General features: G+C 41.1%; 1 protein-coding gene across 2 annotated transcripts; it reads right to left on the reverse strand.

The window, feature by feature from the left end:
- Positions 1 to 217: 217 nt before the first annotated feature.
- Positions 218 to 11432, reverse strand: LOC132828434 (DELTA-thalatoxin-Avl1a-like). 2 transcript variants are annotated; one of them, XM_060845560.1, is made up of 3 exons: positions 11116 to 11432; positions 10918 to 11022; positions 218 to 3266 (listed from the first exon to the last, which is right to left on the reverse strand). In XM_060845560.1, exons 2-3 carry the CDS (start codon positions 11019 to 11021, stop codon positions 2828 to 2830), a joined length of 543 nt encoding a protein of 180 aa, XP_060701543.1. In that variant the 5' UTR covers position 11022; positions 11116 to 11432; the 3' UTR covers positions 218 to 2827. The 2 variants fall into 2 exon arrangements, with proteins under 2 accessions (XP_060701543.1, XP_060701542.1); XM_060845559.1 differs by having other exon boundaries at positions 11111 to 11431.

The following is an 11432-nucleotide window of genomic DNA, read 5'->3' on the forward strand; positions in this document are numbered from 1 at the left end:
AATAGAATCTGGGAGATTGTGTCTCAGTCTAACTGAAGAACACTCTCCCTTCCACGTGGTTGGATGAAATGTGGTAACATTACAACAGAATCTTGTGAGAGAATTGGAGTGTTTTCAAACTCTGGTGATTTTGAATACTGCCATCAAATCTTTAATCTTCACTTTTCCAAGGAAAACAGTGCCAGGTCTACAGTAATAAGTCAGCAAAACAACAGGATGAACACAATAGTAAATAGCGTTTAATGTCTTGTTAATAATCATGAAAACATACAACACTGATTACAAATGTTCTTATTGCAAGCTAAAATATTGGTAGTATGTCAAATGTACAACAAGGTTAGTACTTCAAGGTTAAGTTTTTTTAAAAAATAGGATAAGGGTTTAGGACTCCACTTACCTATCTTTGAATCATTCTTTTATTCCTGACATTTAACATTTTCTCTTTAACAAAAATACAGTGATTAATGATGCTCAAACAATGAGATACAAGTTTTCTATTTCATAGGAGTTTAACTGTGTTATGTCTAAAAAATAGAATGAATGGTAAATATGTATAACAATCAGGCACCAATGTTAGTAAAGCCAAATGCAAGCTAATTTACTTTGTCTTCTCAAATGAAAAGAACAGAGACAGACAGAGGAAAAGTATTTTATCTTTTAGGGTTTACATTTTTTTTAAATTAAAAAGAAGGAAGTCGTTCATTTTTATTAAAAAGATGCAATCCTCAAGCTTTAAATTCCACATTTTTATCTTTCATTCATTCCTTCATCTCATTCACTGTCTAACAATCATTAACATGCACCAAATTCTTCAAAGTTAGTGTTCAACTTCTATAATTTCCCATTTTAAGCTGATAAATACTTTAATATGTAAATAAAATACATATTTAGTTCAGAGTAAGGGTGGGAAAACTAAAATCACAATACTGCAGCTAGTGCTCATGTCTGACAAGGTTCCATGCTGGAGATACTGCCTCATAAGTTGCTTTTAATAAGTGACCTCTGAGCCATCAAGTGCAGTCCAGATGGGAGGTTTAATCTACATGATCTGTTTATAGGAAATGGAGGAATCCCTTCTGGTCAGGAAACTGCGTATAACATGATCACGTGTTTCAAATGCAGTTCAAGTCAGCAAAGGTCCCTGTTGAAAATGCAAAGTTAGAAAATGACCATTGTCATATGTCTTCCTCAGTCTTGGTGTCCAGTTTTTTCACATTCTGTCTTTGGGTTGGAATATTATGCAAGTTTGACTCTTGTTCTCCTTCTCTGTTATGATCTAGTTAACATGTCAGCTGAGTGTCAGAGACTGTGTCAGGGCAGGTATTACAAGCAGCTCATTTTTAAAATGTTAATTAGAATATTACCAAAGTTACAAATACATCCCCATTTACTTTCAATATGAGTGGATTTTTTATACCAGGCTTAGGTTACAAAAGTCTTTAGATTATAGAAGAGAAGGATACCTCTATCGCAGGTTACACATTTGAGGCAATGAGCAAGATTTTCTTTTAATGGGATGTGGGTGTCACTGGCCAGGTCTGCAGTTATAGCTCATCCCTAATTGCCCTGAAGGAGATGGTGGTTGTGGTGAATTGCCTTCTTAAAGTGCTGCAGTCTTTGGGCTGTACAGACACTCAGAGTGCTATTGGGAAGGGAGCTGTAGGAATTTGACACAGCGACAGTGATAGAAAAAGATATACAAAGGAACCTCCATTATTCAAATATCAAGTATCTGAAGAAGATTTCAAGGTCCCGCAAAAACGTTACATCAAAGAGGTAAGTATATTCGATTTACCTGGACTGAAGGACATGTGAAAATGCTGACAAAAACAAAGAAACAATTGGTACAATTGCAATATTTAAGAGGCACTTGGATGGGTACATGAATAGGAAGGGTTTGGAGGGATATGGGCCGAGTGCTGGCAGGTGGGACTAGATTGGGTTGGGATATCTGGTCGGCATGGACAGGTTGGACCGAAGGGTCTATTTCCATGCTGTACATCTCTATGACTCTAAACACATACACCTCAAGTATCAGCGACTGGATTTTTTTTTTAGGTAAGAGTTGGTTACACAGCTCTTTGCAAAAGTAAATGTTTTACAGCACAGGATATTCCCATCACATTACCGGGCCGTTCATGAAAAAATGGCCAAAAATGTAAATGCATGTGCGAGGCAGTGCTTCTGTCCTTCTATCGCGACACTGAGTTCCCAGAAACTGACAAATGCTCTTGCAATCGTTGAAGCTGTTCAGAACCTTGTTTAATGCTGGGATTTCATTTAAAGTTTTTATGTGATGGTAACGGTTTAGCCCTTCTGTTTAACTTGTATTTTGCAGAATGCAAAGATTAGTTTGTTTGAATGGCATTAAAATTATAGATTTAAACAAATTCTCCAGCAGAGCACAGTGTTAGATCAGTATGGCTTCCCTTGTTTAGGGTAAAATCGATTATCTGAATAATCGATTATCCGAACAAAATAGTGCCCACCCATCTCGTTTGAATAATCACAGTTCCTCTGTAGTCATCCAAGTCAGGATGGTGTGTGTAATGACAGGAGATCAGTCAAATGTGTCATCTTCTAACAGTGATATGTAAAAAGGAGTAAGACGTCTTCGAAGTAAAAATAATGGTCCTATGAATGGACAAGATCCTTACAAAAATTGGATATGAATCAAATTACTACACCGTTATTCTGTATAATAAGGCATTAAAGACCTATGATTATTTAATAATTTTGGTATGATCTGACAGCACTAGAAAATTAAACAATTGAGAAATTCCAGTGAGTGATGGAATTTTGAGACACTTTCCCAGCAAAGAGAATTTTAATTATTCGGCTTGTATGGAGAAGAGAAGTGATCTCGAACCTCCAACTTAATGATAGCTTTGTGATGCACATTTGACATTGTGCCTGAAACCTCCATTCCATCTTTGACCAGTTGCAGTGCCGCATTCCCTCTTCCAATAGCAGTTTTAGTGAAGGAACTGGATTCATGCAGTTGTGTATACATCTTACTGTACAATTTCTGATCAGTCATAGTTTTTGTATCAGGAATGTACAGAGCAAACTCGCTGTCATACTTGATGCAGTCAAGTGGGTTGGAGAACAGAAGGGAGAACTGCTGGTCACCAAAGGAGTAGCTGAGGACTCCAACACTGCCATAGAGTGAGAATGGGGTTTTGGTGAACACACACGTTCCTTTTTTCTCCTTCGCTATGATCGGAGGTGGGGGACTTTGTACAACACCACATTCAGCAAATGTCCTGTAAAATGGGATATTGCATATGTATAAATATCACAGCTCAATGTTAAAAGATGATAAAACTTTTGTTATGTGGTGTTTCTTAAAGAAAACAAAAACAACATGATCTTTTATATTGCACAGAGACACAGATAGGCTGGATAGGGAGAAACCTTTCTCCTTAGCAGAGGGGTCAATTACCAGGGGACATAGTTTTAAAGTGAGGACTGTAAGGTTGAAAGGGAATTGGGGCAAAAGACATTCACTCAGATAGTGGTGGGTAGATGGAACTCACTGCTTAAAAAGGTGGAAGTCGTGGGAACCAACACAACATTAACAGGTTTTTAGATCAGCACTTGAGATTCCATAGCGTACAAGGTTTCAGACGAAGTGCTGGGAAATGGGATTAGAGTGGCTAGATGCTTCATTACTGGGTGGACCAAAGAGCCTCTTTCTTTGCTGTTATAACTTTATGATTCAAGGTTTACAATCCAAGGCAGCAGTTAGTGAAAGTATAGTTTCGCAGAAGGTAACATTCAGCGAAGGTAAAAACAGGCAGGATCTCAGCTCCTGCTCAATCTTATTGGCAGTTGTGCATCTGTAAACAAAGGGCAAGAACACAATTAGTTGAACTGTAGTGCTCTTCAGTAAGGTCTTTCTGAATGAGGGGGATATGTATTCAAACCTCACCTCAGGATTTGAAAACAAAAGGGAAAGTAGGAGAAGAGAATGGCAGTTTAAAAAGTCAGTCTTGAAGTATTCTCTAAGTACAGAAATAGTAAAAGACTGATAGAAGAAGGGATTGGCTCAAGTCAGTTTCAAGAAAGAGATTTACACAGAAGTAATGGGTATGGCTAGGGTACTGAACTAATATACTCCATCAAATATCACACTCTTGTTTAAAAAAGGTTGTAAGGATAAACTCAACAATGACAGCCAGTTGGTTTAGCCTGGTGTGGGGAAGGCTTTCAGAAGCCTTGGCTTCACACTTACATTTGTGATTCTTCGGACATTTAATGTCGGTTCCGCAATCTCCAGTTTTCTGTTCACAGCTTCCTCCTCATTACTGTGTAATCCTCAACACAACCACCTCCATCAGGATGGTCTGAAGACTCTCCCCTTATTCCTTGAACGGAGGCCTGAACCATCCCCATCCACCACCACACTCCTTCATCTGGTGAGCTCGGTCTCATTTCAAACCACTTCTTCTTTAGCGTAGCTAAGTTTCTCCAAGTCAAATTTGTGGCAACGAGTACTCATATGGGTCCTAGCTGTGCCTTGGTAGGGTATGTTCCTATCCTTCTCAAAGTCCTGATGAAGGACTAATGCCCGAAAGGTTGATTTTCCTGCTCCTCGGATGCTGCCTGACCTGCTGTGCTTTCCCAGCACTCTCGACTCTGATCTCCAGCATCTGCACTTTCTACTTCTCAAATTCCTCCCTCAAGTCTTCTGCAGCAAATTAATTACATTGTCACAATTTCATTTCTCTTTTCCAGAATTTGGAAATTTGATAAATTTTGCTTCCAATTTCTACCTTTTTCTCAGCCTCACCTGACACATCTCTAATTCTTCCCTTTCCTTCCCTGGCTTCTGTGTTTCCATTTCTGGGGATCAGTTGTCCACCAATATCAACTCCCAACTCACCGATTCTCAGTGTGATGACATTTGTTCACACCCAACATTGTCCCTAAGCTACATAGCTGCATAAGCCTCATGGAGATCCACACAACAGAATAAATAATTATACTGAACATTGCCAACACTCTGCTTCCTGTACAGGCCCTCTTATATCTCCCAGTTACATCACAATTGCTCCTATTGTGCCACCTTCCACCAGGATGCCTCCAACATGTCTGCATTTTTTCTCAAAGGAGGGTTTTCCCCGTCATGTCCATTGTTGGCAGGACCCCTCAGCTGTGTCTGACTCATTGCCTGCACTTCTACCCTCACTCCTTCCCCTCCTCCCTTGTCCTCATTTTCCATTGGCCAGCCTCTGTATTTGAAGGATCATACGCTGCCATTTCCATCATCTTCAGCAGGCTGTCACCAACAAACACATTGCCCCCATCTCCCCTGCACTGTCACCATTCTGTGGGGCCAGTATCCTTCATAACATTCTAGTCTTCTCCTCCGTCTTCACATTTCCAATCATCTCTCCATGCAACTGTAGGTGTAACATTTGTCCTTATATCTCCTCCTTCCTCCAATACCTCAAAGACACCTTCCAGGTGAAGCAATGTTGCACTTGTACTTCTTTCAATCTAGTCAATACATGTGATCTCCTCTCCATTGGTGAGATCATACACAGACTGGGTGACTACTTTGAAGAACACCCCAGCACTGTCTGAAGGAATAACTCAATCTTACAGCTGCCTGCCATTTCAATAAACCTTTTTATTTCCTTGAGAACATTTAACCTGTCAGCCTGTGGGAGCATTCCAGTGAAGCCCAACACAAGCTGGATTGAATAGCACTTCATTTTCCCCTCAGACATTCTACTGCTTTGTTATGGACCAGACCAAATCCCCTCAAAAAATTCAGAAGATAGTTTAGACCCTCACCTTTTCTTATTTTAAAGGTAAACATAAGGTGTTGCCTTCCAGATGCAATTTGATTGGTCAACTATCAGATTTAAAACAAAACATGCTTCATTCACTATAGTTAAAATACAGCAAAAGAGAAAGAAGGAATTGGGATAACAACTTTACCAGAAAACATAATAGATATTGTAATTATTACTAATTAACTGTTCCAAAATAGCAACATCCCATAAACACACCCCCTTATGCCAAAAGCCAAATTTATAAAACACATTGTCTCACTTGCAAATCCAGTAACAGGAAGAGAGCAGCCAGCTTTTGGCTGTAACCGAGAGAGAAAGAAAAAAGCTTCAATTTCCTTAAGACCCCAACAACTGCTGAAAACTAAAATTAAAAATCCTATTTCTGTGGGAGTTTGACCACACCCATTCAGGCTGCTTCTATTGTTCCAAAATTAAAAAAAACCCAAGGCCTCTCAAGTTGTTTCCTGCTTCTGATGGACTGCGCCCATCTCTGCCTTAAAATCTCTCTTCATAACATATCCAGGGCAAAAAGCACCTCTTAAAGCCAGAAGCCTTCAGCACTCAACATGGAGTCCAACCACTTCAGAGGAGGAACACGGTCCTCTATTTTGATGACTTCTCCTTCCTTTACCCTTTCTTCCTGAGTTTCCTCTCAGTAAAGGAAACCTATTTTCTACTATTCATACCTACCATTAACACCTATTGTCCATCTCAATTCCTCCTCTACTACCATCAGCATTGGCCTTATATTTTGCTCTGGGCACCTCACCAGCTATTTCACTCGCTCCTTCTACCTACCCTTCTGACAACAGCATAAAAACCATAATTTTTCAGCCCTTTTCAGTTTTGAAGAAGTCACATTGGGTTTTCAACATTAACTCGGTTCTTCTCTCTACATTGTTGCTGTGTTTCTCCAATCATTTCTGTTTTTTTTAAACTCATGTCCAGCTAACCCAGCCATGTTAGCCCTTGTCCCACCAAACACCCATTAACTTCTCCCAATGACCCTCCTCATGCCCACAGCACATTGATGCATACCAAGCTGCAGAAAGTGGACCTGCAGATGACCCCAGCCTCTGAACCCCAAGTGCATGGGAGCTGTTGCACATTCTTATTATGCCATGCCCTCAACAACATCCCACTGGCCACCCCAGCTGTTGCCCCTGTAATGGACCAGGTCAGACCCCGCCCCCCCCACCCCCCTCAAAATAGTTTAAGAAGGTAGCCTACACCCTGACATTTTTTTATTTTAAAGGCAGATGTGAAGTGGATATTCCAGGTGTGATGCAGCTGGTCAAACCATTCGGCTTTAAGCAAAACAGAATTGATTTAAACACTACAGTTGAAACACAAACAAAAGAAAGTGGAATTTAGAAAAACTTGACTATTGGAAATCTTAACCGACCTGATACAAAAACTATTACTAATTAACTCTTCCAATACAGTAACATCCCATAAACACAGCCCTTGCAAAAATGGTAAATTCAAACACAGATTCTTACAGGTAGGAGGGAGCAACATCCAGAGAGAGATTTCAGAGAAAGTCAGAGGAATTCTTTACTGAAGCTTGCAACTCCCCTGGACTCACACACCTCGTGACTGCAACAGCTAAAAATAAACTTGAAAGCCTGAACTAGGAGAACTGGTCACTCCCTTTCCATTGTTAAACTGTTTTTTTAAAATAAAAAACCCAAAAGCTTCTTAAACCTAGACTGTTTATTTCAAGAAAAAAAAATCAAGGACAAAATAACCTTTTTGCAGCGATAGCACACCCACCACCTTCTCACTACCCCTTATGAGGCACAGCCCTCACACCCATCCTTCCACAAACCAAAACACATTGCTGCAGAAACTCAGCATCTCTGGCAGCATCTGTGGAGAGAAAGGAGAATAATGTTTAGAGTCCAGTAACCCTTCTTCACAACTAATGCTAGCTGGGTTGGTATTTATGCAGAAGATAGAGTGGGGTGGGGGTCTAAGTCTACTATTTTCACTGTCCACAATATGGTCTCCTCTACATTAGGGAAATGAAGCATGGACTGAGTGATCGCTTCACAGACCACCTACGTGCTGTCTGCGAAAAAGACCCTGAGCTTCCAGTTGCCTGCCAAGTCAACACACCAGCCTGTTCCCTGGCCAATATCCCCATTTCAGGACTGCTGCAGTATTCCAGCAAAGCTCAGTGTAAGTTGGAAGAACAGCACTTCATTTTCCATTTGGGCACTCAGCAGCCTTCAGGGTTCAATACTGAATTCAACAATGTTCGAGCTTGAACACCTTCTCCCATGTCCTTACCCCAACCCTCACACACCAGACCTCATCATCACATGGACTGCTACCACACATAACCCATTGTCAGCTAATAATAATCCCCACTAGCAGCTACTCATTCTCCCAGGCTGACCTTTACCCATCCTTTGTCAAACTTTTTCCTCTCTCTTTGGGCTCAATCTCCACCTAATGTTCACTCCTCCCTACTCCCTGCAATCTCATCTTCAGCATATATACCATTTTCCTCGCTACCATCAGTTTTAAAGAAGGGTCACTGGACCCGAAACGTTAACTTTGATTTGTCTCCACAGGTGCTTCCAGACCTGCTGAGTTTCCCCAGCAATTTCTGTTTTTTGTTTCTGATTTCCAGCTCCCATAGTTCATAAAGTTCATAGAATCCCTACAGTGTGGAAACAGGCCATTAGGCCCAACAAGTCCACATTGACCCTCTGAAGAGTAACCAACCCTGACACATTCCCCTACCCTATTACTCTACATTTCCCCTGACTAATACATCTAACTTACACATCATTGAACACTATGGGGCAATTTAGCATGGCGAATCCACCTAACCTGCACATCTTTGGACTGTGGGAGGAAACTGGAGTACCCAGAAGGAAACCCACGCAAACAATAGGAGAGTGTGCAAACTCCACATGGACAGTCACCAGATGGTGGAATTGAACTCGGGTCCCTGGCGCTGTGAGGCAGCAATGCTAACCACTGAGCCATCCATGTTCTTTCAGTTTTTTTTTGTTTCTTCCACTAACCAATGTGATGTAACAGATACATATTTTGAAACAGTTAACACGGAAATGGAGATAACTTCACAGGCAAATTGAAAGAAGACAAAATAACTGACAAGCCGAAAGAATCATAGAGTAATTCTTTCATTATAAAATCGGTGGTAAAGATCTTCCAGTCATTTTAAAGATAAGATGTTTCGTCACTGGGCTACCCACACCAAGGCCAAATGTAAGAGTCATAGAGTCATACAGCATGAAAACAGACCCTTCAGTCCAACCAGTCTGTGCTGACCATAATCCAAAACTGAACCAGTCCCATCTGCTGCATTTGGCATTTATCCCTCCAAACATTTCTTATTCATGTCCTTATCCAAATGTTTTTTAAACATTGTAACATGTAACTGCATTCATCACTTCCTATGGACGTTCATTCCACATGCAAGTACTCCCTGTATAAAAAAAATTACTCATCATGTATTCAATCAATCTTTCTACTCTCACTTTAAAAATATGCCCCATCGTCTTGAAATCCTCCACCCTAAGGAAAAGAGATCTACCATTTACCTTATCCATACCCCTCATGATCCTATAAACCTGTGTAAGGTCACTTCTCAACTTCCTGTGTTCCACTAAAAAACGTCCCAGTCTATCCAGCCTCTCTTTATAACTTAAACCTTCCAATACTGGAACATCCTGGCAAATATCAAATGAACTTTCTCCAGTTTAATACCTTCCTTCCTATAACGGAGAGACTGGAACTGGACACAATACTCCAGAAGAGGCCTCACCAATATCCTGTACAACCTCAACAGTGTCCAACTCCTATACTCAGAGGTCTGAACAATGAAGGCAAGTATGCTAAATACCTTCTTAACTACCCTATCCATATGTCATGCAAATTTCAAAGAATTACATACCTGAACCCCTGGGTCTCTCTGTTCTACAACACTACCTAAGGTCCTGTATAAGTCCTGTCCTTGTTTATGTTACCAAAATGAAATTTATCCAAGTTAAATTCCATCTGTCATCTGCCCATTGACCCAGTTGATCAAGATCTCTTTTGTAATCTTAGATAACCACCAATCTTGGTGTCACCTACAAATTTACAAACCATGCCTTCTATATTCTCATCTAAATCATTTATATAAATGGTAAACAGAAGTGGACCCAGCACCGATCCCTGTGGAACACCACTGCACACAAGCCTCCAGTCTGAAAAACATTTACTCTCCATCTTCACTCTTTGTCATTAAGGCAATTTTGGATCCAATTGGCCAGCTCACCCTGAATCTCACGTGATCTAACTTTACTAATTAGTCTACCATGTGGAACCTCGTCAAAGGCTTTACTGAAGCCCAAGTAAACAAAATCCAAGTAGACGATGCCCTCATCAATCTTTTTGATTCCTTCTCAAAAAACTCAATTGTGTGTGACACAATTTACCTCATATACAATTATGCTCACTACCTCTAATCATTCCTTGCCTCTCCAAATACATATAAATAGTACCTTTCAGAATCACTTCCAACAACTTACTTCCCCCACCCTATCCCACACCAACACCACCACCACGAAACTCCCTGGCTTCTCCTTACAGTCTTTCTCAAGGGAAAGCACCACACTAGCCACTCTCCAGTCATCCAGCACCTTGTCTGTAGTTATAGATGATACAAAAATTTCTGCAAAGGGCCCCGCTATTTCCTCCTGAGCTTCACACAAAGTCCTGTTGACGTTCTTAAAATCCAAAAATTCTCATACACACAACTGAACTGAACTGAACAACTACACACCTTATCGAACAATCTGCGGGAGTTGGTACTCACCAACACCTTACAGGAGCTAGGTGATCTAGATACACTTTCAAACACCAAATCTCTGAGGAACTTCAGGAAGTGTGTGGAATTTCGAAGGCAAACGTGGGGTGTAACTTGCAAAGGATATTACCAAGTATTATTGATCAGACCATTACATTTCACACGGGGAGTTGTGGTGGGTGTGGCTGGGCATGCCTAACTCAATGAACAACACATTTAGATCAGGAAGCAGGCTTGAACCCTGTTTCAGTGCAGGATTACCGAGCTCGCCATACTCACGCTGCTGCAGTTAAGTCAAAGTGCTTGCTGTTGTTTGTGATCTCGATTCCCACAGCTATCCTGGAGTCAACCGTTTTTACAATCTCTTCAGTCGGAGTCGCCATTCTGTGAAAAATATAACACAACATGCAATGCTCAAGACACGATTGTAAACAGGAATAACACACACCAACAGCAAACTGCTGTAGCGAACCTTGCCTGGTTTCCTGGGGGGTGGAGTGGGGGTGAATCTCACCGAGCCCGAGCTATGGACTCAACTTTCTGCTGCAGACACGCGAAGTAACCAACACCCTTCCTGTGATTTGAAAAACTTCCGATCGTCACTCAGGGAGAGACAGTGCCAGCTGTTCATCTATGTATGGTCATTTCTCTTTCAAAAGGACGCCAGGTCCGCCTTCAGAATCTGTTGTCTAGTGATTGGAGAATTGCCTGAGTTCATATTAAGGACGTGTTCCCCTAGAGGGGCTAAGCTCATGGGCATCTCTCTCTCTCTACCGCCTAACCTTCAGCTACTG

Source organism: Hemiscyllium ocellatum, chromosome 26 (genome assembly GCF_020745735.1).
Source record: "Hemiscyllium ocellatum isolate sHemOce1 chromosome 26, sHemOce1.pat.X.cur, whole genome shotgun sequence".
Lineage (NCBI taxonomy): Eukaryota > Metazoa > Chordata > Chondrichthyes > Orectolobiformes > Hemiscylliidae > Hemiscyllium > Hemiscyllium ocellatum.